General features: G+C 43.7%; 2 protein-coding genes across 5 annotated transcripts in view; one reads left to right on the top strand and one right to left on the bottom strand.

Moving 5' to 3' along the window:
* LOC115165952 (short transient receptor potential channel 4-associated protein-like) overlaps positions 1 to 11,034 on the top strand; it is a 13,804-nt gene extending 2,770 nt beyond the window's left edge. Inside the window, exons 9-19 of the mRNA XM_029719491.1 lie at positions 2,607 to 2,749; positions 2,978 to 3,106; positions 3,934 to 3,992; positions 6,179 to 6,280; positions 6,388 to 6,471; positions 6,561 to 6,651; positions 6,757 to 6,897; positions 8,016 to 8,127; positions 8,297 to 8,409; positions 8,607 to 8,813; positions 8,987 to 11,034. Of these exons, the coding sequence (XP_029575351.1) occupies positions 2,607 to 2,749; positions 2,978 to 3,106; positions 3,934 to 3,992; positions 6,179 to 6,280; positions 6,388 to 6,471; positions 6,561 to 6,651; positions 6,757 to 6,897; positions 8,016 to 8,127; positions 8,297 to 8,409; positions 8,607 to 8,813; positions 8,987 to 9,124 (1,319 nt within the window). The 3' untranslated portion in view covers positions 9,125 to 11,034. The remainder of the gene's footprint in view (positions 1 to 2,606; positions 2,750 to 2,977; positions 3,107 to 3,933; positions 3,993 to 6,178; positions 6,281 to 6,387; positions 6,472 to 6,560; positions 6,652 to 6,756; positions 6,898 to 8,015; positions 8,128 to 8,296; positions 8,410 to 8,606; positions 8,814 to 8,986) is intronic.
* LOC115165950 (myosin-7) lies at positions 11,035 to 27,980 on the bottom strand. Of its 4 annotated transcripts, XM_029719487.1 has the most exons (43): positions 27,921 to 27,939; positions 27,641 to 27,780; positions 27,342 to 27,445; positions 26,806 to 26,949; positions 26,415 to 26,571; positions 26,212 to 26,239; positions 25,789 to 25,882; positions 25,143 to 25,235; positions 24,973 to 25,036; positions 24,757 to 24,855; positions 24,500 to 24,603; positions 24,209 to 24,347; positions 23,973 to 24,091; positions 23,699 to 23,848; positions 23,388 to 23,558; positions 23,095 to 23,274; positions 22,830 to 22,962; positions 22,659 to 22,735; positions 22,140 to 22,227; positions 21,905 to 22,022; positions 21,478 to 21,601; positions 21,116 to 21,252; positions 19,806 to 20,061; positions 19,342 to 19,584; positions 18,928 to 19,104; positions 18,659 to 18,804; positions 18,353 to 18,443; positions 17,605 to 17,994; positions 17,323 to 17,449; positions 17,090 to 17,208; positions 16,760 to 16,956; positions 16,482 to 16,665; positions 16,190 to 16,355; positions 15,867 to 15,991; positions 15,590 to 15,705; positions 15,283 to 15,475; positions 13,585 to 13,788; positions 13,320 to 13,445; positions 13,025 to 13,195; positions 12,538 to 12,642; positions 12,106 to 12,201; positions 11,839 to 11,982; positions 11,035 to 11,670 (listed from the first exon to the last, which is right to left on the bottom strand). In XM_029719487.1, the coding sequence occupies exons 2-43, from the start codon at positions 27,738 to 27,740 to the stop codon at positions 11,659 to 11,661; spliced, it is 5,811 nt and encodes a 1,936-aa protein (XP_029575347.1). In that variant the 5' UTR covers positions 27,741 to 27,780; positions 27,921 to 27,939; the 3' UTR covers positions 11,035 to 11,658. The 4 variants fall into 4 exon arrangements, with proteins under 4 accessions (XP_029575347.1, XP_029575349.1, XP_029575348.1 ...); XM_029719489.1 differs by lacking the exons at positions 27,641 to 27,780; positions 27,921 to 27,939 and having other exon boundaries at positions 27,338 to 27,440; XM_029719488.1 differs by lacking the exons at positions 25,789 to 25,882; positions 26,806 to 26,949; positions 27,342 to 27,445; positions 27,641 to 27,780; positions 27,921 to 27,939 and having other exon boundaries at positions 26,415 to 26,474.

Genomic DNA, 27,980 nt, shown 5'->3' with positions numbered 1-27,980 from the left:
AAGCCCAAATGATTGTGCCTTTATCCAATATATATATATATAAGGCTACTCCACATTACGCACGACAGAAAAACATAAAAGCCCATAGATGTAGCTAGCTATATGCTCTCTTGGGTAAATAAATGAAACAAGCTTCAGTAGTCTAATCTTTACGATTGTGAACTGTATTACTGTACTGTGTTGTATGATATGGACTGGAATTACGCACCTCGTTCAAACTTGAGATAATGTGGTTCTGGTGCGGCACATGCGGCTACAAAGTTACAAGTATAGGCTAGCGAATTTACATTTTACATTTTAGTCATTTAGCAGACGCTCTTATCCAGAGCGACTTACATACATTTCAATTAATTTCATACATATATATTTTTTCCCCCCGTACTGGCCCCCCGTGGGAATCGAACCCACAACCCTGGCGTTGCAAACACCATTGCAAACGCCATGCTCTTCCAACTGAGCCACAGGGAGGCTATCCAATTTGATTTAAATTTTGAAATATAATGGAGCCTATTTGTATAATTAGTAGGCTGACGCATATATATATATATATATTTATTTATTTATTACCAGTCAAAAGTTTGGACACCTAGGGGCCTCCCGAGAGGTACAGTGATCTAAGGCACTGCATCGCAGTGCTAGCTGTGCCACTAGAGATCCTGGTTTGAGTCCAGGCTCTGTCGCAGCCGGCCGCGACCAGGAGACCCATGGGGCGGTGCACAATTGGCCCAGCGTCATCCGGGTTAGGGTTTGGCTGGCAAAGAACAAATTCTTATTTTCAATGACGGCCTAGGAACAGTGGATTAACTGCCTTGTTCAGGGGCAGAACGACAGATTTTTAACTTGTCAGCTCGGGGATTTGATCCAGCAACCTTTCGATTACTAGTCCAACGCTCTAACCACAAGGCTCCCTGCCGCCCCTATAATTAAGTCTATGATTTGATAGAGCAGTCTGACTGAGCGGCGGTAGGCAGCAGCAGGCTCATAAGCATTCATTCAAACAGAACTTTACTGCGTTTGCCAGCAGCTCTTAGCAATGCTTAAAGCACAGCGCTGTTTATGACTTCAAGCCTATCAACTCCCGAGATTAGGCTGGCAATACTAAAGTGCCTATAAGAACATCCAATAGTCAAAGGTATATGAAATACAAATGGTATAGAGAGAAATAGTCGACGCGTCATAATTCCTATAATGACTACAACCTAAAACTTCTTAACTGGGAATATTGAAGAACTGGGAATATTGAACCACCAGCTTTCATATGTTCTGAGCAAGGAACTTAAACGTGAGCTTTTTTACATGGCACATATTGCACTTCTACTTTCTTCTCGAACACTTTTTTTGCACTATTTCAACCAAATTGAACGTGTTTCATTATTTATTTCAGACTAAATAGATTTTATTAATGTATTAAGTTAAAATAACTGTTCATTGTTCATTCAGTATTGTTTTAATTGTCATGATTACATATGTATGTATAAATAAATCGGCCGATTTTAATAGGTATCGGCTTTTTTGGTCCTCCAATAATCAGTATCGGCGTTGAAAAATCATAATCGGTCGACTTCTAGTTTTGGCCAGTAAATCTCCATAACCGGGTTCCCGCCATTCAATCCTAATGCACGTCATGCTCCAGTCATCTTAGGCATGGAAATGTATTGCTTACACAGGCTGAGTGTCTGCGGATTTTCGCTCCTCCCTTGTAGTTGGTTGATGAATTAACGTCACTAATTAGTAAGGAACTCGCCTCACCTCGTTGTCTAGGTCTTATTTGAAAGGAAAAACCCGCAGACGCTAAGCCCTCTATGGATTACAGTATAAAAGACTGTTCATCGTTTTAGTAATAAGGTTCAGTGTGACAGACTATAGATAGGGCCCTATATAATCTGCAGAGTCACGGAATCCAGACATAATCCAAATGTAATTCAATAATATTCTAAAATGGATTTAAGTCAACTAAATGTATTGAACTTAGTTAATCATAAGACGCAAACTAAATGCAATAGTTATTTGTGTTTTCCTGCAACTTTCTGAAACGGCGAAGGAATCCCCCTGTGTGGTGTGCGTGTATGTCTACGCTATGTGTAGCTGTTAGCGATGATGCTAATGATAACCTTCTTCTGGTAGAGATGGAAAGGCTTTCCCAAAAAACATTTAATGGAGAAGGTAACTACAAAGTAACCTTTGCCTACCTGGTATATCATAATTATTTGCATCAATCCAGTGGCCAATTGTTTTCCAAACTCTGCAATCACATGAGTACTACAGAAACATTTCTAACCAAACAGTCTCTTGCTGGTGGCACTTACAATTATATTTTTGGAAGTAGTTACCCTTTAATGTATTATATTTTTCCCAGACCTTTCAGTGGTCTCCGGAATTGTTGTTGACTTAGAATATCCTTTTTTTATTTATTTTATTAAAAAGGTGTGATTTTGAAACCAACAACCTGAAAAGGAAAAATTGACACCTGGAAAAACAAAAGACAATGGAATTTGGGAAAAAACGGAATCAGGCAAAAAATAGAACTGATGGCCTCGGGCCCTATGGGTACAGTACCATATGTTGTCATAATCTCCGTTTGTTATGTACACTGTGCTTTTTCTCAGATTCCTCAGACGAGAGTTCTCTGGCCACCAGCCCTCTCAGACACCGTCTGCCCCAGTCCATGAAGATTGTTCATGAGATCATGTACAAGGTGGAGGTGCTCTATGTGCTCTGTGTGCTACTCATAGGCCGCCAGAGGAACCAGGTGAGAGCCAGGTATCTGGAGTTTACAACAGCTGGTTTGGAAAAATGGGTTCAATTAGTGACTGAGATTGTAAAGTTTTTCTTAGCCACTGTGCTTCTGCAGTACTTGCTCTTTGGGGGTTTAGCCTGGGTATCTGCAATGCACAATGCACTTTGCAACTGCTGATGTAAAAAGGGCTTTATCAAATAAATGTGATTGATTTGTAAACGTATCGTGCCTGGTAAACAGGTTCACAAAATGCTGGCAGAGTTCAAACTGATTCCAGGACTTAATAACCTGTTTGACAAGCTGATCTGGAGAAAGCAAACGTCTTCCCATGTCCTCCATGGCCAGAACCAAAACTGTGACTGCAGCCCGGTAAGAACACCCCTCCACTCTGGGACTGGGTCAATGGGCACATTCACACTGCACCTTAGGCCAGGGGTAAGAGCAGGGTTAGTGCCAACTTTTCGGGGTTAGCCCCAGAAACTCGGTACCAAAATAGCCAATGTGAAAAGTGTCACTTTCACTTAGTTTACATATGCTTGTGATGCCTGTAATGTGTTCTGCACGTTATTGTGACAATTCATAATATTGAATCCTTCCATCTGAGGATAAAAAAAGAAAATACTTTCCTCCATGCAATAACATTGGTTGCTATGCCTAACAAAAATGGTTGCTATGCAGGCTGGCTAATGTTTTTTTCACTTGGCCAACTAAAGCTACAAACTCTACAGCTGGAAGGGCAGCAAATGCTAAATTTTCCTCGTTTTCATAGCTTTTCTATTGACATTTAATGATGATAATATTGTTGCATGATTTCACCTGGATCAGCATTCTCTGCACAGCGATGATATTGAATTTTAAAAGTGAACATTTTTTCCCGATGTCGGACAGGCAGACAAGCAAGGTTTATACAAACCATCACTGTTTTGGAATTCAAATGCCAGGCCAGAATTGAGAGGAAATTAATGTTACTAAATGTCTTATTGCTTATAACATTTGGTTGTTTGTCCGTTAGCCCAGGGCTTTGGAATACAAGTGTGAATCCTTAGCCCAGTGTTAACAAATGCTTGTGTGAACACAGGATAAGCTAGCCCAGGGCCAGTCTAGCCTGGGGCTAAGATGCAGTGTGAAAGGGCCTAATGTGTCAATGGCACTGTAGCACTAATCACTGCTATTGATCATCCTCTCATCACACACAGGAGATCTCCTTTAAAATCCAGTTTCTACGATTACTCCAGAGCTTCAGCGACCATCATGAGTGAGTACATTAGACGAGAGCTGTGTTCGAATACCCATACTAACATACTGTATACTACATAATATTAGTTCAAGTACAAGAGCTTCGCCTGTCTACCGGAAGTTGATGCTGTTGCTATGCAACCTCTTGCTAGCTTGTTAGCATAACAAATGACTAGCTAAACATTTTACGGTTCCGGGTGTGTTTGTAAATTCAAACAGGAGTTCCTGAGTGCGCTCTGAGCTTTCGAGAGCAAAACGCTCTGAATTTTCGGAGTGTTTAGAGTGCACACTGGACGCTCTGGCCGACGAGTAGGGTTGATCCGAGCGTTCTGGCCTCACAACGGCAGTCAAGCACCCAAGCTAACGTTGGTTAGCTTGCTAACTACTTCCAGACACAAATGAGAGAACACCTCACTCTGACCATTTTACTTGCCCTAGTAGAGCTGGTTAGGCAATTATGTCATCCAGAACATTGGTGACTTTAACTGCTGCTGACAACAATTGCGCTTTTTTGCCGACTTACTGACACCGGCCATATTAAACGGCTGTTGAGCGTTCGGAAATTCATCAGTTATTCTGCGCGAGAGTGCTCTGAAATAGGAGTAGATGCTCTGAAATAGGAGTAGATGCTCTGAAATAGGAGCCAGAATTAACGTCCATTGAATCGCACAACAACTATACCACTTAGCTAAGAATTGTGAATAATCAAGTCAATAAACGTTGAGTAGTGAATATACTTCCTGGCAAGTTCGATGTATTAGTATCCAACTAACGTTAGGTAACTAGCTAACATACCGGTACATACTGCTGTAATGCTATGCGGCTCGTAAGGATAGCGTAGCCAACATAACATGTAACGTAACTTATTTGAAAAGTCATTACTTTATTACATTGCTCAACATTTTCTTAACATTTGTCATTAGTTAAAGCAATTAATTTATATCCGCTATCTAGTTGCACTTCGGCACCATATTTTCGGCCATTTTCTTCAAATCTGAAAAAATAGGAAGCCACACCCATTTTCTGAATTGCATTATGGGCCCTAAATGCCTGTATACTTCGTATTTTGTTGCATTTAGTACGCCACCAGGTAACTTTTGGCATACTAACTATATCCATATTATGACCAGTAAGCATACTATTTACTCTATTCACCTCCCAAATAGTAGTTAGTATGAGTATTCAAACACAACTTAGGTGTATGAAAGAAAATATATTGCTGGGGAAGTAAACACATCGCCTGATATACACTATGAAAGTCCAGCCTCCTTCCTGAATCATATCGCATACTGTTTTTGAAAGGGCTTCAAGATTCTCTTCAAATTCATGAAAACGCTGTCAAATAAGATATTCACGGAGTATACATAACATTAGGGACACCTGCTCGTTCCGTGACTGACTGACCAGGTGAAAGCTATGATCCCTTATTGATGTCACCTTTTTAAATCAATTTCAAACAGTGTAGCTGAAGGGGAGGAGACAGGTTAAAGAATGATTTTTAAGCCTTGAGACATGGATTGTGTATGTGTGCCATTCAAAGGGTGAATGGGCAAGACAAAATATTTAAGCGTCATTGAACAGAGTATGGTAGTTGGTGAAAGGCACATTGGTTTGAGTGTGTCAAGAACTGCAACGCTGCTGGATTTTTCACGCACAACAGTTTCCCCGTGTCTATTAAGAATGGTCCACCACCCAAAGGACATCTAGCCAACTTGACACAACTGTGGGAAGCATTGAAGTCAACATGGGCCAGCCTCCCTGTGGAAATCTTTTGACACCTTGTAGATCATGCACCAATGAATTGAAGCTGTTAGGAACAACTTGGAAGGTGTTTTAGAATCTTTTGTACATTCAGTGTATGTAAAACAGTGAAGGGTAACTCCAGTCCTCGGGGGGCCAGAGTGGTGTCAAGCTTTTTCCCTATCCCTAGCATACACAACTGATTAAACTAATTGCATTCTAAAAAAGGTCATGATTAGTTGATTATTGGAGTCGGGTGTGTTAGCTGGGGCTTGGGCAAAAGTGTGACACCAATCAGGCCCCCGAGGACTGAAGTTGCCTATCCCTGATAAAATTATATTCGTATTCATGGATTCATTTACTTTTTCGATTTTCTTTTTTAGTAAGACATTGGGCAGGGAGTTTGGTACCATCTCAGTGAGTCTGCCATTTGGGTCATGTCTGATCTTTCCTCCTCCCTCTCAGGAACAAGTATCTCCTCCTGAATGCTCAGGAGCTGAATGAACTCAGTGCCATCTCTCTGAAAGCCAGCATCCCTGAGGTGGAGGCTTTTGTCAACACGGACAGGTAGGGCGCATAGTTAGGCTGACGCACAGGGACGGAGGACATTTTTGTTGTTCAGAATTTTCACAAAATCCCCCATTTTTGCATTCTCTTTTCGCTCTACTATATAGAAAGCTAATCTGTGATGGTAAAAAGGGCCTCCTGACACGGCTACTTTCAGTCATGAAGAAAGAACCGGCTGAATCCTCATTTAGGTGAGTGCGTGTGTTTACTCCAGGAGTTAATGAGTGAAACTTCATGCCACAGGAATAGAAGAGGAAAAAACCTCAGTCTCTGTCTGTAGGTTCTGGCAGGCAAGGGCGGTGGAGAGCTTCCTGAGAGGGGCCACCTCCTACGCTGACCAGGTGTTCCTGCTCAAGAGAGGCCTGCTGGAGGTACAGAAGCTGTTGCCAAGCCAGTGAGGGGACATGCCTATGATATAACAGCTTTCTAGTATTCATTTAAAACCTCCCAATAATCCCTCTACTCTGTCCCTCCAGCACATTCTGTTCAGCATCATAGACAGTGGCTGTAAGTCCAGGGACGTGCTGCAGAGCTACTTTGACCTGCTGGGGGAACTCATGAAGTTCAACATCGACGCCTTCAAGAGGTTCAACAAATACGTCAACACCGAGGAGAAGGTAGGTCAGTGGACAGGGCAGAGGGGTTAGGGTCAAGACTTCAAACCACTGAGAAGCAAGGAGAGTATATGTAAATAGATGGTCAGTCCGGGGTAATTCCATGGTAAGAGTCATGCTGCGACACAGATTTTTCTATTTAAAATGTACACTGCCGTTTAAAAGTTTGGGGTCACTTGGAAATGTCCTTAAAATAACATCAAATTGATCAGTAATACAGTGTAGACATTGTAAATGACTATTGTAGCTGGAAACATACCATTTAAAAAAAGAAATCAGCTATCTACATAGGCATACAGAGGCCCATTATCAGCAACCATCACTCCTGTGTTCCGATGGCACATTGTGTTAGCTAATCCAAGTTTATCCTTTTAAAAGGCTAATTGATCATTAGAAAACCCTTTTGCAATTATGTTAGCACAGCTGAAAACTGTTGTGCTGATAAAGAAGCAATAAAACTGTCCTTTAGACTAGTTGAGTATCTGGAACATCAGCATTTGAGGGTTCCATTACAGGCTCAAAATGGCCAGAAACAAAACCCTTTCTTCTGAAACTTAGTCTATTCTAGTTCTGAAAAATGAAGGCTATTCCATGTGAAAAATTGCCAAGAAACTGAAGATCTCGTACAACGGTGTGTTCTACTCCTACTCCTTCACAGAACAGCGCAAAATGGCTCTAACCAGAATAGAAAGAGTGGGAGGCCCCGGTGCACAACTGAGCGAGAGGACAAGTACATTAGTGTAGTTTGAGAAACAGACGCCTCACAAGTCCTCAACTGGCAGCTTCATTAAATAGTACCCGCAAAACACCAGTGAAGAGGCGACTCCGGGATGCTGGCCTGTTCTTTCAAAAACAAGGACAGTTCTAAGTGACCCCAAACTTTTGAACGGTAGTGTATATCAAACAAAAAACAATGATTGCAAAGTTAAACAGACCATACAACTCGATGCACAATGACTACTTTTTAACAATTTCCACAGAAAATGTTAAAACACTTGAACAGTGCAGATGCAAATGACCCATCTGCACTGGAACTGCCCTCAGTTAAAACCTTATCCCTACCAATGGACAACCTTCAAGTCCTGTTACATGTTTGGTTTAATTTCTGCTTCCTGTGTTAGTTCCAGATGTTTATGACCCAGATCAACAGCTCTCTGGTGGACTCCAACATGCTGGTGCGCTGCATCATCCTGTCCCTGGATCGCTTTGAGAGCCAGATTGAGGATGTGAGCGGTAGGTCCATAGAGATAGGCAGAGGCCATCTGGTTAACGCACGTTTGTGGCTGCTTTGTTGGTGGCTTTATGGTAGTGAAATATGGCTGCTCTTGGTCATTTCTACTCTTGGTAGTCTTAGTTACCCTCCTCTGACTCCGTTTCTCTCCCATCCCTCTCTGTCCTGTAGTTGTGGAGGTGCTGTCAGAGTGCAGTCTGCTGTCCTACATGGCCCGCGTGGAGAACAGACAGGCCTTCCTCTTCAGGCTCGTCAACATCATCAATGTGCAGATACTCACCCAGGCAAGGAAATCCTCTGCTCTGTTGGCCGTTTCACTGTAATACTGATGGCTCACGTGCTATTGCATCCTGCTAGCTAATATAGACTTTACATTCCTCTACTTCTTGTTTCTCATATTCAGACATGTACACTTGTGTTCATGTGCATAATCAGCTAACTGTGATCCTGCCTGTTTGATGGTGGCTGAACCTAATGTTAGGAGAATGTGAGCTGTCTGAACACCAGCCTGGTGGTGTTGATGCTGGCCAGGAGGCGGGACAAACTGGCCTTCTGTCTCAACGCCCTGAGAGAGAAGGAGTACGCTGAGAAATACCCTGGCTGCCTGCTCAACAACTTCCACAACCTGCTGCGCTTCTGGCAGCGCCACTACCTCAACAAGGACAAGGACAGCACCTGTCTGGAGAACGTGAGTGTCCTCGTCAATGCACACACCCCCCATTGTTACTTTTAATGCTGCCTACTCTGTATTGCTTGCTATGGTGGTAATTCTGTATTGGGTCACCTGTACATTGGACCATTCTCCATCCTATTGTGGTTTTCAGCGGAACTTATGTCACTGTGTCTCCTATTCTCTATCAGAGTTCCTGTATATCCTTTACCTACTGGAAGGAGACTGTGTCGGTTCTGTTGGACTCAGACCCGACTTCACTATGTGCCATAGCCAGCTACATCGACGAGGCCTACATGGATCTGGGCAGAGACTTTCTGGAAGTTTAATACCTTGGATGCTGCCTCTGGATGGATGGATAGATAAGAGAGGAGAGTCAATGTCTCCACTCACCTACAAACTGAACAGATCTGAGCTCTCACTCCTCCACATAGCTGTTATTCAGGGATCCTTAGGTCTACAGAATGACTGTGTGCATAGTTTTGGGTGTGTGTGTGTGTGTGTGTGTGTGTGTGTGTGTGTTAGGTGTAGGAGTGGATACTTGTGTTGTGTGTGTGTGTGTGTGTGTGTGGAGCTGTGTTGGGGTGTATAACATGCCGGACTTGGCGTTTCCATTCTATTGTAGCTGTGGAGGAGAAACAGTCAGCCAATCAGCAGCCCCAGAGGACTGAGGTTCCTTCAGCCTTTCACTAATAGTATGGATAGGATCTCTCCTACCCTCTGGTTAAAAAAACAAACCCCACACCCACTTCATAGTGTCGCCAAAATGTACATGGTGATTACATTGGCAGATGGTACATATTGTACAGAGTACCTACAACTGGTATACCTTTTTGTGGCACAATTTCAGAGATTCGCAAATAAGTGTCTAGTGTAATAGTTCTACAGTAAGGAAAGGTTATACGTTTGTTTGCTGATGTAATGCATGCAAATACATTTTGATGTGCAGTCACATGAACACGATGTGTAAGTACACTGACTGGAAGAAATGCATTACTCTACCAGTATGTTAATGTTTTAGGGACATTGAGGCCTAGATTCAATCAGATCAAGTGTTAACCGGTGATGGCCGACACCAGCGTAGCTGATGTTTCTTTGGGAGGTGTAACTGTGTTGAAGCTGTCAAATTGGCGCTCTTGTGATCCTTGCCACAGCGTCCCACTCGCTTTAATGTTCAGAACAAGAACGTGTAGGCTATATAGAAATAATGATGCTCACATTGAAAATCAGGATTTCTATCAGCTTAATGGAGGTGTAGATTACATCTCACATTCCAGTGCTCAAACTTGTAAACAAGGCTGTATGGGATTTATCTTAATGCGACTCCGTGCAGCCAATGGCATTGTCCACTTTAGGTATGTCTGGAGCCGCTTGTGGATTTGACAGCTCTTAACGCAGTTCCACTGACCAGAAAACAACCACTATGTGGATCTAATTGAATAGAGCCCTTAATAGAAGACCAAAATATCAATATTTCAGGGACAAGCAATAGTTTTATTTTGTTCTAAAAAGAGGCTATTTAAAGAAATGCATCATAACATGATCCCTGTAAATGACAAAGGATTTAGGACGAGGTGGACACAAGGCTCAGGACTCACCAGATGAATGAATTAGTTATGTCCAACACACACAGGAGTCCTGACTGGCATCCTTAATGTTAGAAAAGGTGCTTCACTTACAGCATGAGGCTCCTAAAAGTTGTGTCCATTCTCAGGATGTGTGGGTCTGTATGTGACACTGGGCCCACCGGGTTTTGTTCTGCATAGAAAAGTCTTGGGCTGACCAAACAGTATAAATATTTTTATATTCAGGATGGCGAAACGTTTTCAGTGTAAACCTAAAACAATTAAAAAGCAGATAGTATGTAGAAAAGATAATGGACCTATATATTTTTTTAAATAGATCTTTGAGAACTAACAAATCACCAAAATATAAATTAATTAAATCTAATATTTAAAAAAATATGACACTTTCATGAGTATTTTATTATGACATGGGACCACCACTAGCTATAAAAACTGCAACATTGCGGGCAAGAGGGCCTCAGAGATTTCCGGTCAGCGACTGTGCCATTGACCATGCCCACCACCTAAGCCCCAATTTGATGCAGAAAAAACCCTGGTCTGTCTGAGCCCATCTCAGAGAGGGTGTTTGTGTTTATCTAATACACAGGTATCACCGCCACCCTCTAACTTCACCTTGTTAAGCGAATGAGGAAATAAAACAAAACAACTTTGAATCTGTCTTGTCTCTTTATTTAAGTGCTTTTACTCACTACATTACATGGATGGTTATACAATGTATTATTGTTGACAGTGAACAGTCATGTTAAAGGACATTTTAGTATTTCAGCTTTTAACACGGCATTGGCTTGTTTGTCTATCACTAATTATTGCTATTTGAACACACTAGTCAAAACACACTTAAAGGCCCAGTGCAGTCAAATTTAGATTGTCCTGTGTTTTTAAATATATTTCCACACTGAGATTGGAATAATATTGTGAAAATTATGATAATGTCCCTTTTAGTGTAGGAGCTGTTTGAAAAGGCCACCTGAAATTACAGCCTGTTTTGGTCAGATGAGGTTTTGGCCTGCCTGGTGACAGCACCAGGCGGTAAAATAGTTAATAGACCAATAAGGAGTTCCAAACTTTTCTGTTTTGTTTTCCCCTCCCCACTCAGACCAGTCCTAGAAAAATGATTGCTTGAGAAATTCTTTGCTAAAAAGCTGTGTGTCTTTCTGACCATTTGAATTGAAAACAATCACAGTAAGGATTTGATAGAGAACGGCTGCATTGGACCTTTAACACACATTGCAGTCATCTGAAAGAGTTTCGTACAGGAACACTACCAGGCTTCCATTTCATTCTGCAATCTGGAAAGACAAGCAAGGTTGAAAGGAAAGGAGATACCAGGTCAGTTGTACAATTGAATGCATTCAACTGAAATGTGTCTTCCGCATTTAACCCAACCCCTCTGAAGCGCTAGCCATGGACATAAACACATTATAGAGTGAGTCTAACTAAACTGAAATCGGGCTCACCTTGGCTGGCCCTGGGTCCCGGGTGCGCACGGTCACACGCAGTTTGTTGACCTGAGTCTCCGCCATGTCTGCCCTCTCCTCTGCATTGTCCAGCTCATGAACCATCTTCCTGTACTTAGTGACATTACAGTTCACCTGCTCCTCCTAGTGGGGCGAGAGGGAAATGACTTAATATTACAAAATGTCAATTTACTGTTCAGTAATGGTAAGAGATTGTTGGTTCAGATGGGCTGTTGTGTGTGACTGAAGAGAACCTATAATACTCACCGCCTCCACAGCCAGCCTCTTGTAGCTCTTGACTTTAGCCTGCAGCTTGTCAATGAGCTCCTGCATCCTCAGCAGGTTCTTCCTGTCCTCCTCAGCCTGAACAAACAGCAACAAACACTCAATAATGGACTGTCAAGGCATCTACTACCTTAATTGTCCTCAATCATCTGTTGATGCAGTGAAAGTGGTCCATAACTGCTTTTAGTCTTCTGGTTCAACTACAACTTGATGCTATGAAATGGGGGTACTGTGTAGGTGGGCACCAGTGGAGGCTGCTGAGGGAAGGACGGCTCATAGTAATGGCCGTAATGGAGTGAATGGAATGGTATCCAGCACGTGTTTGGTACTATTCGCTCCGTTCCAGCCATTATTATGAGCTGTCCTCCCCTCAGCAGCCTCCACAGGTGGGCACTGACTGCTGTGGTTGTTAACCTGGTAGGAGAGCTCCTTGACCCTCCTCTCATATTTGCGTACTCCCTTCTGAAACTCTTCGCTCGTCTTCTGCTCACACAACAGCTCATTCTCCAGATCCCTCACCTGTGGGTCACAGAGGTCGGTTAGTTAGCCATTCATTGATGTTGTGCTGTGTGAATTCCATTACTCCAATATACATTTATGAAATGTTTAAGGGATTCACTTTTTTGAAAAGTGAGGCAAGCGAACCCCCCCAAAAAGTAGACCTTGTTAAAATACTATAGAAACCTTGCAGCCTAATCATGAGATTTTAGCCTCTTGGGAAGGCTAAAAGATGCATAGTTCAGCCATAATCAAAGATTCAGTTGTGCATCTTTTTCCTGGAAGCATGAGGCCATTATCTTTGCTCTAATTGTGCAATTTTTCAGTAAAACGTTTGCAATTTCAGAAGTGGAGACATTTAATTGAATTTGCATGGCCTTATTCACTTGAACGTGAACCTCACCCTGATCTCCAGCTTCTGGATCTGTTTCTTCCCTCCTTTGAGGGCGATCTGCTCTGCCTCATCCAGCCGGAGCTGCAGGTCCTTGATGGTCTGCTCCATGTTCTTCTTCATCCTCTCCAGATGAGAGCTGGTGTCCTGCTCCTTCTTCAGCTCCTCTGCCATCATGGCCGCCTGGACAGGAGATGAGAGGGAATATCACAACCATAGTTTCAAAATGGACTGGATTGGTTGCCCCATCACACAATTAAAGCATTGAATATTGTGAGATCAGGGGGTCACTGTCTAGGTAACTCACATCTGTGATGGCCTTCTTGGCTTTTTCCTCTGCGTTACGGCACTCCTGTCCTGCCTCATCCACCTCCCCAGCCAGCATGGACAGGTCACTCTCCAGCTTTTTCTTATGGTTGATCAGGCTTGTGTTCTGTTCAAGCAGAATAAAATAGTAGGGTTTCTGTGTGGCTAAGATGTATCCAACAATCCTGTAACAATGTACATCCTTCGAACCTTTCATCCATCCCATGTCAGGCCCTAACCAGCCAGTCCCCTGAGGCGTCTCCTACCTGGGCATGCAGCAGGTTGACTCTCTCAGTGGCCTCCAGCAGTTCATGTTCGGCCATCTTGCGTCCGCGGTCAGTCTGCTCCACCACGGTGCATAGCTCCTGCACCTCGGCCACCAGCAGGTTGTTCCTGCGCTCCGTCAAGCCCCACTGCTCCTTCAGCTCCTCATTCTGGTGGATGCGGTCGTCCAGCTCCAACTGCAGGTCCTGTAGACCCCATCAGACAACAGTGGTTAATGGTCACTGAACAAATGGTTTATTAATAATGATTCATATCATTTTTGCCTACTTCACACATTTCTTTCTTTTCGTTTTTTGCAAAAAAAGTTGTGTAGTTCCAGTAGTTAGCTACACAGCTACATGGCAAGAAACAAACTACTGAAAACACTACCTAGATTTGATTTGAGTTCAACTACCAGTGGTGTAAAGTACTTGATTGAAAATACTTTAAAGTATTAAGTAGTTGTTTGGGGGTCTGTACTAATTTATATATTTTTTCAACTTTTACTCCCATACAGTTAACAGTTTTCCCTGACACCCAAAAGTACTTGTTAAATTTCAAATGCTCAGGCAGGATCGCCATATTGTTCAATTCAAGCACCTATCGATATAATGTTTCGTCATCCCTACTGCCTCTGATCTGGTGGCGGGGGGGGCGTCATAGATGGTCATACCATGGATCATTTAATTATTTGATTTTGAATTTTAAGAACCCTTTGGGTATAAAAAAAGAAAACTTTTTTTTACAAAATATTGCATTTGGCCTTAGCCCATAGAGTCGCATTGAATAACACATTCATAATTGGCAAAAAAGACAGTCAAAAATAAATCCTAAGGAATAAGGTTTTGAAGTGTCTGTCTTATATCTAAGAGATATAGAAAAGTTCAGGAAATATATATTTTTTTACACATATTTAACCCCTTATTTTTGTTGGCACAAAAGATATTTGTTCCGTACTTCGATTTGTTTGTATGGGTTACATTCAGACGAGTCCCGTGACATTTGTGGAGGTCGTAGAGCAAAATGGAGAACACCATCATGTTTGTGAGAGTCTCCCCTGTCCATAGAGTTCGGACACTACAGACGTTTTCGTGAGAAGACCGTTTTTTTGGGATGTCTCATGGTCTGACAAACACCGGCTGTAGCTCGGCCACCTTGCACCGCAGATGTGGAAGGCTGACATAGGAGGATGTGGTGGATTGAGACGCGGCCCATACAAAAAAAAACAGATATCTCCCGTTTAAACTGATAGATATTGACGGGGACTTCTTTATTATGTTACTTAGATTGAGACATGGGTGCATCAATAGACTTAAGGATTAAAAGAAGATACTTTTACTCAAGTCATATTTTACTGGGTGACTTTCACTTTTACTTGAGTCCATTTCTATTAGGGTATCTTTACTGTTCCTCAAGTATGACAATTGAGTCCTTTTCCACCACTGTCATCTTCCACCAAGCTACTGCAGAATGTAGTTAAATTACTAGCTGAACTACATGTAGTTCACTACCCCAACACTTGTCTCACCTATCTTAAGATGAATGCACTAATTGTAAGTTGCTCTGGATAAGAGCATTTGCTAAATGTCAAATATCTGCCCTAAGTATGAATTGTGTTTCCTTACACGTGTTGTTTGTGTGAAAAATCTATGACAATGTTGATCATTTAAAAGCATGAATTGTGTTAGTGCTCCACTGGCCTTAATCTGGCCCTGCAGGTGGTGCAGTAGTCTCTGGGACTCTGCAGCATGGCGGTTGGCATGGTTCAGCTGGACCTCCATCTCGTTCATGTCTCCCTCCATCTTCTTCTTCAGCCGTACCGCCTCGTTCCTGGACCTTGCCTCGGTCTCCAGGGTTGTCTGCAGGGACTCCAGGGAGCGCTGGTGGTTCCGGCTGCAGGGAAAGTGACAAATAGGCTGCTTAGAGAGAGGAGCCTAAAACACCATCGTGAATAATGACTAATCTGTGCTGCATACTGGAAAACTATCATGGATCATGAGTCCTTACCGGAGGCTGTCAATTTCCTCGTCCTTTTCGGCTATCTTCCTGTCGACCTCAGTCTTGAACTGGTTCAGCTCCAGTTGGACACGTAGGGTCTTGCTCTCCTCATGCTCAAGGGTGCCCTGACTCGGAGCAGTAGAACAGTGTCACATTTAGCGGAGTTACAGGGTCACGCCAACCTAACACCCCTGTCAGATCACTCCTCTCAGGTTTCCACTGGTCTCTCTGTACCCTTGTGGTAAGAATAGACACATTCCAACCACAGTCAGTTCTGGGTGCTCACCTCAGCTTCCTCCAGAGCAGCCTTGATGTCACTCTTCTCGACATCCAGAACCTTCTTCATCCTCTCCAGCTCGTGGATGGTCTTCCCACCCTGGCTGATCTGGTCAGCTAGGTCAGCTATCTCCTCTGGGGAAACAAATAACACTATGGGTTAGATAGAAAGGCCTTTGTGTTCACTCTTGTGACGTTTATTAGCATTGTCTTAAGACAGGTGGCGTCACTCCCACAACCACGCTCGTCCCTCAAACGACAATGGTTTATTGGTATTATTTAGAGCAGTGTTTACCTTGCAGGTTTATTGGTATTATTTAGAGCAGTGTTTACCTTGCAGGTTCTTGTTTTCCCGTTTGAGCGTCTCCAGGTGGTCTATGGCCTCCTCGTAGGAGTTCTTCAATTTGAAGAGTTCAGTGCTCAGGCTGCGAGACTCCTTCTGAGAGCTCTCCAGCTCCGACTGGCAATCCTCATACTTCTGCCTCCACTCTGACAGCACCTGCAGCATTTTACATTGTCAGTACTCATGTTTATGACTTATTGTGCACTTGGGTTGTCATGCAAATTTGAAAATCCTTCTTTTGACGACTTACTAACTACTAACGCTTATGGGCTCACTGCTTACCTTGTCAAAGTTGCGTTGTCTCTTGTCCAGGGCAAGTGCAGCAGCATTGGAGCGCTCCAGGTCCACCATCAGGTCTTCGATCTCGGTCTGCAGACGGTGCTTGGTTTTCTCCAGAGAGGAGCATTTAGCATGAGATGTCTCCACTGCCTCTTCAGTGTTCTGCAGACGCACAGCCAGCTTCTTCCTTTTAAGGTCACAGTCAGGGGTTAACATGACAGTTTATCAGAAAGAAGAGCAATACGCCTGACAAACAGATCATTTGAGAGCATCAGACTTACTTTGCTTCCTCCAGCTCCTCAGTCCTCTGGATGGCATCGATCTCATACTTGGTTCTCCACTGAGCCACCTCAGCGTTGGCCTTGACTAGGGCCTGCTGCAGCTCAGACTTGGCCTCCTGCTCCTCATCATACTGCTCCCTAAGCAGGTCACAGTCATGTCTGGAGGACTGGAGGGCATGGGCCAGGGCATTCTTAGCCTGGGACAGACAAGGAAGAAATCACATCATTCATATTGTTGTTATGGGGTCTGACAGGAAAAGGCCTTTCATCTTTTACATTTTTACATATCAAGTTGATCACTTAATGTTTGACTTAAGTGTGACCTCTGACCTTGTTCTCCTCCTCCAGCTGTTTTTTCAGTTCCTCAGTGTTCTGGCTGAAGGAGATCTTGGTGCGCTGCAGCTGACTGACCATAGCCTCCCGCTCCTCCAGCCTACGGCTGTACTCAGCTACACACAGAGAGAAAGACAGAGAGAGACAGAAAGAGATGCATTAGGTGAGTTTCCCAAGGTCGGTTGACCTTCTATCATGCCATGCCGTGCCGTGGCCCGTGTGACCCTTACAGCTCTCAGTGACAGCGCAGGCTCTCTGGTTGCTGATGTCAGTCAGCTGTCTCTGGAGCTCCTCTACTTTGGCCCGGGCCTCGTTCATCTGATCCTCATACAGATGACACATCTTCTCTGTGGTAGCCTGTTATCAAGCAAAACTCTGCCTTAGCATACATGACATAACACTCAGTATTTTCTAATTTCTCCTACTGTTGCAATTCAGGCCATTCCAACTAGCCTTGTGTCGGGGACACCGAGGAGACCGCCACATCTCAGCGAACCCTCTCTCCCCCTCACCTTGGCCTTGGAGAGACGCTCCAGGTTAGAAGCCAGGTCCTCTGCTTCTATCCTGTACTCTGCCTTCTCCTTCTCCAGCTTCTGTTTGACGCGCTGTAGCATATCAATCTGCCCACCCAGCTCTGCCACGCTGTCAGCGTGCTTCCTCCTCAGGGCGGCCGCTATGGCCTCGTGGTGAAGCCCCGCCTCCTCCAAGTCTCTCCGCATCTTCAGGAAGTCCTGCTCGCGCTTCTTGTTCATGGCAATCTGGGCGGCCGAGGCCCCGCCTGCCTCCTCCAGCCTCTCGCTCAGTTCCTCCAGCTCCCGGGACACGTCGCCACGCTGCTTTTCTGCCTTGGTCCTCCACAGCCTCTCCGCCTCCAACTCCTCCTCCACCTTCTCAATACGAGTCTGAGGGAGAGGCAGGGGAACATTTACATGAGCAATTAGTAACATACCTTATCCTCCAATAGAGATGTCTTTAGAAGTGCTAAATGTCCTTTTATCTTCTGTACTTTGCTGTTTTTGATTACACATACATGTACACAGATGATGTGATGCATTACAGACGACTCCAAAGGAAATGCTCTACCACGTTTAACTATGACCGCATTTAGTGTTTTAAAACTGGTGGTCCACAATGTGTCTTTTAAAATCTTCTTCTTTTTTGTATTGTCAACTATTGTATCATTGTGGAGTGACGCTTTAATACATTTTTCTAACTAACTTTACAAAGGAAGAGAATATAGAGGCATATAAATAGACATACTTGCAATTCCTTTATTTTCTTTTGGAGTTGAATGACTAGGGCTTGCTCATCTTCCACCTTCGAACTGAACTGACTCAATTCAAAGTCTTTTCTGTACAGGGGGAGATAGTGAGGAGTCAGAGGAATAGACAGTACAAAAAATATTGAACATAGATAAACATTTCACTGTAAAATGCTGAAAGTGATTCATTTGCAGACTAATTGACAGTCAGTAAGTAGTTTATTTATACTTGGTCAGTTAACAAGGATTTCACCGACCACTTATAAAAGCCTTATTAACTAACAGATTGAAGAGATGATTCTCACTTCTTGAGTTTCTCCTCCAGCTGCTGGTTGTCATTCTCCAGGTCCATGACAGACTCCATGGACAGCTTCAGATCCCCCTCCAGCTTACGCTTGATCCGCTCCAGATCCATACGCACCTTCTTCTCCTGCTCCAAGGAACCTTCCAACTTGGAGGAGGGGGGGTGGTTTACATCAGTATAAGATATCTCATATCGCTATGTGCTAAACTAAGGAGATAGTTAGGTTACTGTATGAGGTGAAGTGTGTATTTTTCATGCCCCTTTACTCACATCGTCCACTTGCTGCTCCAGCTTGACCTTGGCCTTGCTCAGCACGTTGACCTTGTCCTCCTCGACCTGCAGGTCAGTCAGGGCCTGCTGGTGGGCCTCCTGCAGAGCCTTCTTCTCCTTGGTCAGGCTCAGGATGGACTCGTCCAGAACACCAGTTTCCTCCATCAGGTTCTTCACCTGAGGAAAGACGGGGAACAAACAATGTGGTACACATATAACATATCACAAGAAAAGGAAGGAAATATACCAGCAATGTGAGAAATAATCTATGAAATATAATATTATATATATATATATATATATATATATATATACACACAGTACAGTAAATTGACTGCCCAGGTAAAACCAAGAGGTTTACAGGAATGCTGAATAATGTCTCTGCAAGCAGTGAGCCACCATTCCCCTGCTCACCTTGTTCTCCGTGCCATGTCTCTCCTTCTCCACCTTGGCCAGGGTGATCTCCAGGTCATCGATATCCTTCTTCAGCTCTGCACACTCGTCCTCCAGCTTGCGTTTCTTGGCAGTCAGGCTGGCGTTCATCTCCTCCTCATCCTCCAGTCTCTCCATAAGCTCTTTGATCTTGGCCTCCAGCTGCAGCTTGGCCTTGATCAGCAGGTCACAGCGGTCTTCTGCATCCGCCAGGTTGTCCTGCTCCTGAGGTCAGGGGTCACACAGAGACTTCCTGTTAAGTACTTCCCCTTAGCATCTCTTATCTTGATTTATTGCCTAATCGTCTCTGGTTGAATCTGATTAAGCCTACATTAATCTTGTCTCATCATATTGTCTTCATCTTTACTAATCCTGTCTCATTAATCCTCATCGTAATGTTATTCCGTTGTACAGTGTGTTCTCTGATCTCATCTGTAAACACTCACTGCCTGCAGCTGCAGGGCCAGGTCGTTCTTCTCCTGGACCAGGGCCACCTGTCTCTCCTCCACCTCCTTGCGCTTGGTCTCTGACTTGTCAAACGCCTCCTTTAGCTTGGCAAACTCCTCCTTGAGGGCGGCCAGCTCTTTCTCGGCCGTGGCACTCCTCAGGAGAGGCCGGAGCTTGAAGAACAGCATCATCCATGGCCAGTTCCTCACCGCTGCAAATGCACGGATGTTCCACTGGATCACCTCTATAGCCTCTCTGTGGAGGTAGAGGGGGAAGGCATTCAGGGTTACACAGAGGTGAATGATTTGTGTGCACTAATGTGATGAAGGAAGTTGTGTTTTCCGTATGCCCTTTGACACTGAACTAAGGAAAGGGAAAATACTTCAACATATGCCTGATTTGATTAGGGATAGAGAAGTGAGAGGATAACACATTTAAAAGTGTGTATTAGTAGAGCTTTTTGGAAATGGGCTGTGAAGCAGTAGACCATAAAGGTAGCTAGAATTCTTTGTCCTATGGCTTTCCACCCTTACACTTGTGTCCAATGAACTGGTCATGTTGGTGGGCTGGTGGCGTGGTCCAGAATCCTCCCTTCCTCCTGTTCTAAATTAGATCTGTGTGTGCCCTGCTTACCAAATATGGCCCAGCGAGCGCCGGTCATTGGAACATTTGCTTTACAATAGCGGGTGCTGTGACACAGCGAGCATTCCAGCCAGGGAAATAAATCAATAGTGAATCCCAGGAAAAGCAAGGCAGAGACTCACTGTGGGCCAGACAAAGGTCAGGTAGAGGTCCTTTATTATCTGAAACTCCAGCCCTCTGTGAAACCGAAGACTTAATCCCTTATCACCTGACCAGTTATTCCAGCTATGTGGGGGCTCTGAACTCCAGGCTCCATGGACAAAAGGGGGCCGGGGGAGAATGCGTTATTATTAATACGAGGCTGGGCTGGAGGACATGACAGCTGCTGTTACTGATCTTTAAGGGCCATGTGTCAACCCCTCCTGTTTTTGTAAGCACCATTTGCACCCGGAGGTTATAACGGGCTATTTCCACCAGGACCACACACACACACACACACACACACACACACACACACAATGTAAAGCAAGCAAGTGCTGACACACGCTCGCCACACTCCACGCATGCCAGGTACATACCGACAAACCTGAGGGCAAATACACACACTAACCCACAGTCCCCATACAAAACACTACTAAATAAACTTGTCAATAAAAATGTTTTGGGTTGGGCCTGAAAACTCAAGACACAGCAGTCCCAGTGGAGCCGCCTGACCTGTGTTCCCTACCTCTTGTCCATCATATCGCGTCTCTCCATCCTCATGAGTTTGCCCCGCAGCATAGCCTGCAGCATGGTAAGGATCTCCGATAGCCTTTCATCCCTCATGTCCTCCAGCAGGCCCAGCAGCCCTGCCTTGAAAAACACCTGAGGAGACCCAGACCATACTGTCAGTTATAGTGGATCTCTCTAAGTCTGCTCCAATACACGTGAACATACTGTCTGTATCTGTCAACAACCAATGAGGAGTGGCCATACTATAAGCTTCAGCCCCAACACAAGGGACACCTGGAGATGAAATCTCAAAACACAAGGGTATCTCTCAGCTGCAAACTCATCCAGGTGCACTACTGCCAGTCATACAGTATCCACCTTGGTGATTCCAAACTTGTACTGGGTGTGGTCTATGTCCAGGGAGCCCAGTAGCTTCTCCACAGCCTTCCTGCTGTCCACAAAGGAGTCCTCTGGGATCGCCATGGGGTTCAGGATACGATAGCTGCACAGGACAGAACACACAGCAGGGAAGACAAAGAAAGTCATTTATTCTGCACATTATTGCCATTTTGACAACGAGACGGCCCACACGTGTTTCATTTCTGATTTTTTCTTTTTTTTCACAAATTGGTCTTTTGACCAATCACATCAGATCTTTTCACATCAGATCTTTTTCAGAGCTGATCTGATTGGTCCAAAAAACAATTAGTTACAAAAATATCAGAATTAGGCTGCATGTCTAAATACAGCCTTTGTGTCTCTGTATGTTAAAGTTCAACATTGTCCAGAGAGGTGCTGTGCCCACCGTTGTTTGAACTCTGCATATAGGATCCGGTTAGGGAAGCCCTTCCTGCAGATACGGATTCCCTCCAGTACTCCGTTACACCGTAACTGGTGGAGGACCTGGAATGGGTCCAAGCCCCCTGGCATAAAGAGGACAGAAAGAATCAATCTTACAGCACTGAGACACCTAGCAGCAGAGATGGAGCCAACGGTGAAGTCAGGTGTATTAAAGCTTTAGATATGTTATAAACCATTACCTGGAGTCTTTGACTCATTGGGAATAATGCATCGCACAAAGTGAGGCTGGGTGCTGCGTAGGTTGGCCATCAGTTTGTTCAGATTTTCCTGCAAATGGGCAGATTAGCAGAAAGTGGATATGATTTAGAATTCAATCAGCAAGTAAAAGTGTCTTAGTTGATAAATCCCACAAATCCTTTTGATCCAATCCTGTACCTCACCTAAAACAACAATGTGTTGAGGGAACACCACATTAAGGAAGTGAAGGTGCTCTTCTCCAAGGTGTGTCTTACCTCATCCTCGTTCTCAGTCAGAGGCATGAAAGAGTGGAGGTAGCACAGACTTAAAGTGATGTTCATGAGTTGAGTTACCTAAACATCACTGCAAGTCTTAACTACTTCCCTCTTAACTCAGGCACGTCACCGTGACTTCAGGAAACACATTTAAATACTTCCCTTCTTCTGATCTTGACTGAACAATACGACACTTAGACACACTCTCTTGTAATGCCCGTCTGTCTCTACCTCACTCTTACACACCTTGTGAAGCTGTGACACGGTCTGGAAGGAGCCCCCTTTCTTCCTCTTTGCTTTGGCCTCGGTCTTTGGATCAGCAGCTGGAAGATCAAACCGTGGATCATGAGGACTTCATTTCCCCATTTACTGTAGTTTCACGTTCAAATATGTGAAGATATAAAGTTGAAAGAATACCTGCATCACTACTGATGAAGTTCTCAAAGAGGCTTGCCAACAGTTTATTAGATGACTTCTGGAAGCAGCTGACTATTGTCTCATTTAAGGGGTCTTTGTTTTTGTCCAGCCATCCACTGATGTTGTATGGTACCTGGAGAGGGGTGGAGAGAGAGGGAGGGTCAATGATGACATCCAATAGATTCGTTTGAAATGTAAATGTTTCAAATGAACCGTGTGTAGAAACACCCATTCCACACACAACAGCACAGACTGGAACACGCACCACTCCAGCATAGTGCACCAGCTCAAAGTGGGTCTCATATTTGCGTTTCTTGTCAAGCCGTGGCTTGAGGAAGTTGGGAGACTTGCCCACGTGGTTGTCATACAGCTTGGTCTTAAAGCTGACATCAGTGGCCTTTGGAAACATGCATTCTTCCTCCAGGATGGACAGTATGCCCATGGACTGCAGGAAACACACAAACAGTATAATATCACACACATATACAACCCCCCCAACATCGGAAGATCCTTCAGCTCTAGCCCCTTATTTGAATGGCTGAGACAACAGACACATACCTTCTCTATGAGGTTGATACAGGCTTGTAGATCCAGGCCGAAGTCTATAAAGGTCCAGACAATACCCTCCCTCTTATACTCCTCCTGCTCCAGGATGAACATGTGGTGGTTGAAATACTGTTGCAGTTTCTCATTGGTAAAGTTGATACACAGCTGCTCAAAGCTGTTGAACTTGAACGGAGAGATGGGGAGGGGGGGTAGAAAAGAAGGATAGGTTTATGAGCTGAAACAGTCTGGAGAAAGACCATATCAGACCATATCAAATCATGCAGAGTTTGGTCAGAAGCAGGCTTTATAATGTGTAGGCCTACCGCGAAGATCTCAAACCCTGCAATGTCCAGCACACCGATGAAGAACTGGCGAGGCAGTGCCGTGTAGAGGCTCTTGTTAATCCGGCCCACCATCCACTTGAACATGCGGTCATAGGTGGATTTGGCTAGAGCTCCAACTGAATAGTTCACCTACACAAAGGAAACAGATAGCTGTTACAGTATATCACAGACTCAGAAAACAATATTGGCAACGTGAATAATATTTGCTTTAAGTCCATAATACCTTCTGGTTCTACAGAGAAAGAGAGCTCACCTGCTCAACAGTCTGGCCCTTGATGATGTACTCGTTCCCCACTTTGACCCGAGGGTGCAGCAGTCCTTTGACGAGGTCAGCTGAACTGATCCCCATCAGGTAGGAGGCTTTGTCAGCACCTGAAGAGCAAAACACATACATACACACTGTATGTATTGGGTGGTGTTTTATATTGACACTTAAGAGTAAATATATTCTATTCATTTTTCATTAAGTTAATGGAATTGGGGACTCACTTTCAGTGCCGTCAGCCTCTGCTTGCTCCTCTCTCTGAACCGTCTTGAACTTCATGTTGCCAAAGTGCATGATGGCCCCCACTATTTTATAGCAGCCATACTTCTCCTCAGGAGTGAAGCCCAGACTGTCCATAGCGTGCTGAGGGAGGGGTCAGGGAGGGAGAGGGAGAGACAGAGGTTAGGAGAAAACAGACAGGATAGAGAGACACAATAGAGATAGAACTCAACATACAGAGGGAAGGAAAGAGCAGACGGAAGGAAAGAGCATTCGTAGAAAGAGGCAGAGCTTACATCTGTGGCCAACAGTTCCTCTTCATCATTCATGTTCTCAACTTTTGTCACACCCTGGGAGCAAAAGTGGTAGTCGAAGGGATTGGTGGAAATCAACAAAATGTCTGGAAGATCAAGGAGAAGACATTGTGTTAAAGACATGGGACACTTGGAGAACTCTGAACTGATAAAACTATTGGGATAGATATTTTCTCATTTAATGTATCCATTGCTAAATATGCCCTTGGCTGTGATCTTTGGTTGTAGCCTTCCAATACCTTGAAGCTCTGGTTTCTTGTGAGATAAAATCTGGTAGTAGATATGGTAGCTCCTCTCTTCAGGCTGCTGAAAGACTACTCTGGACTTCTCCAGAAGATCTACAAACGGTGACAGTGCAGAGGAGGTTTGCATTGGCCAGGAGGAAAACTGTTGGATGTGACAATTGTTGGATGTGAAAAACTAAATTCTACATGGTGTGATGTCAGACAGCTTACATATCTCAATATCAGCAGAGGCCAGTTTCCCTGTAGGACCGAAGTGGATCCTGATGAACTTGCCCTAAGTCGAGAGAGATGAGAGAGATTCATAACACAAACACACATTCTTATCCATTCCACTCTGACGTTGAGTCAATCTGTGTAGTGATAAATGATATGACACTCACAAATCGGGAGGAGTTGTCGTTCCTCAGTGTTTTGGCATTACCAAAAGCCTCCATGGCTGGGTTAGCCGCAATGATCTGGTCCTCTAAGGTACCCTGGGGAAGTAAAAGATGTGTGACTTGATGCCAATTGCTGTAAGGATGGCAACATGATTTTAAGGAAAGCACAAGGTGATTTTTCTCACTGATTGTCATGTGAAGAGATAATGTATTAGAGGGGGAGAAATGGACTTCCAAATAGGAATAATGTGTAACACGATGATGGAAGGAGGATAAAAACACATCTGGGTAAAAGTCATAAAACAAAATGGGGTATCAACTTAGATGGTCAAATAAAAAGACAGTTGCAAAAAGTAACTGGATAAAGTAGGGCGAAAAGGATGGAATAAAAAGGGATTACATAAAACAGGCATGTTTTGGGACAAGGAAGTCTGCAGGATCAGGGAGACATACGACAAAGGTAACTCTGGTTTGCAAACCAGGGAAAGCCAGGGGGGGAACTTTAGGCTACATACAGGTAAAATACACACAACCAGTAGTTATCAAATAGTCAAAATATAACAAGCCTGTCCAAAAAAAAAGAATGCAAAAATGAATGAAAGATGAAAAAGAGTGGGAATGTTCAAATCTGGGAAGCTCTCTGCCTTACTCCTTTCTTGGCTGCATCACCCAGGGCTGCTACAATGGCAAAATACTGAATTACACGTTTCGTGTTGACTGTTTTTCCAGCACCGGATTCTCCGCTGGGAGTGGTAGACAAAAATGTATTTGAAAAAAAAATCAGCATAATTATAATGAAAAATGTATGTACCTCACTCTGACAAGAGTGACAAAAATGAACTGTTTCCATCAGCACAGTAAATACTGTAATGCAAGAGGTCCTTGGAAGGGAAGTCGAAACCTAAATAATAAGCACCAACTAAATGCTTTGGAGTATGAATTGGATGCTTTTTGTGTGAATTGTAACAATTGATTAGAATTAATACACATTTCTAGAAAACACATTTTTCAGTTATTTGAAAACAAATACAATCTAGTGGCTGCGTTAGAATAGAGCAGGGCTTTGACTTACGTGATGAGCATGGATTGATTCTCACAATCTATTAAGAGAACATATTGCCCAGAGTTAGCAGAAAAATAAGTATTTTTAGCCATTGTGTAAGCACTGAACATATTTGATCTAAATGTAGAACATGGATTCTTAATTCCAACATGACACAGCTTCTATGTTTAGAGTGTGTATTGAGACCAAAGACTGTATTGGTTGAGACTTACTGCGCAACATATCATTGTAGGCGTTGTCAGCGATGGCGTAGATATGGGGCGGGGTCTCATTGCGCCTCTTGCCTTTGTAGGCAGCGATCACATCAGACGAATAGACAGGAAGATACTTATATGGGTTGATTGTCACACAGAACAACCCAGAGTAGGTCTGATGAGAGAGAAAGAAAGATGACAGACAAATTGGTTGTGTGAGAGAGATATAGACAAGGAGAGAGAGTTAAAAACAGAAAGGAAATGAAATAAATAAAGGGTAAAAGTATCGTGAAACTCCAAAATAAATAGGCCACATACAGAGTGTGAGACACAGGGAGAGTCTCACTGGTTCAGAATAGCCTCAGTTTATCCTCCCCTCTATGGCGTGATGTACAGAACCGCCACTCACATAGATCATCCACATACTGTAGCGCCTGGTGAGGTTGAAAAGCACAGAGGCTTCATTGAGGTTGGTCAGCATGGCCATGTCCTCAATCATGTCAAATTTCGGAGGGTTTGTCTGCTGAATGTCATCCTCTTTCACAACCAAAGTCTTTGACAGAGAGGGGGGGAAAACAAGTGTAAGTCTATAGTCAATTCATACAGTAGGTAGGTGATGATATATCACTTAATTCAAGGGACTTAAAGCACTACTGTACCACATCATATTCTACTTTTGGTACTAACATTTCATATACATTCTATTAGGTCTGCAAATCTATTAAATGAACAAATATATAACAGTCTGTGCACTTCAGAACAAAGAGAAGTATATTTGGATTTAGCTACTGTATATCATGGACTTAATGAGGTCAGTTTCAACAAGTGTTGAAGAGAAGAGTCAGTATTATGATATCCCTTGCTGCCATATTAACTACAAGACAAGTGCTCAAATTATCCTTGTATTATTATGTTGTATTCAACCGCAACAACTAGCCTACCAACCCTTCCATCTTTGGTCTCCACAGTGGCTTTGTCACCATCCAGTTGTTTGACTTCCACCTCGATGTAAGCCTCCTTCTCATCCGGGATCCAGACTCGTTTTGTACCTGAGCAAAATAATAGAAAGTTTATGGGCATTTAGAGGGGCAGAAAATGTACAAAAAATGTGTACCACCAAAACTTGCAAAACTGTAGAAAATCTCATGGTCGGCTTCCATATGTTTTTTTGGTCCATAGATAGTAGTGTATGGCATGACAAATACAATTGTTGAACTGATGTGCATTTCTGACAGTTATCCTACCATCAAAAGCCAGGGTCCTGGCGGCCAAAGCCTCCAAATTGGTGAGACGTAGGAACGAGGATGCATCCCCGAAATCTTTAGTTTCATTAAAGCGAGACATGGTGACAACTCCGCAGGAAGAAAAAACAGCACCAACGCACCTACAATGAATAAGAGCAACAACTTAAACACATTGAAGACATGCTCAAAACTGCCGGAGCCGATTTGAATTGGAAAATGTGATTATCAATAGGCCTATTATTATACAATGATGGTTAGCTGGTGCATCTGGTATACTAACCGTTGAACGCACTGTTAACGTTGAGCTAGTGAGCTAAAGTCTCTTTTATTGTCCTCCTCA

Source organism: Salmo trutta, chromosome 28 (assembly GCF_901001165.1).
Source record: "Salmo trutta chromosome 28, fSalTru1.1, whole genome shotgun sequence".
In the NCBI taxonomy this organism is placed as follows: Eukaryota; Metazoa; Chordata; class Actinopteri; order Salmoniformes; family Salmonidae; genus Salmo; species Salmo trutta.
The sequence above is the reverse complement of the archived record's forward strand: the minus strand, read 5'-3'. Positions and strand labels throughout refer to the sequence as shown.

What these genes read in the sequence shown, in the direction of transcription:
- LOC115165950 (XM_029719487.1), bottom strand. Translation starts at nt 27,740, where the DNA reads ATGTCTCGCTTTAATGAAACTAAAGATTTCGGGGATGCATCCTCGTTC. An exon ending in AGCGTCTCTCCAAGGCCAAG is followed by an intron (nt 17,450 to 17,604) that starts GTGAGGGGGAGA and finishes GCTTGATAACAG; the next exon opens with GCTACCACAGAGAAGATGTG. An exon ending in GGAAAACAAGAACCTGCAAG is followed by an intron (nt 15,992 to 16,189) that starts GTAAACACTGCT and finishes TTGTTTCCCCAG; the next exon opens with AGGAGATAGCTGACCTAGCT.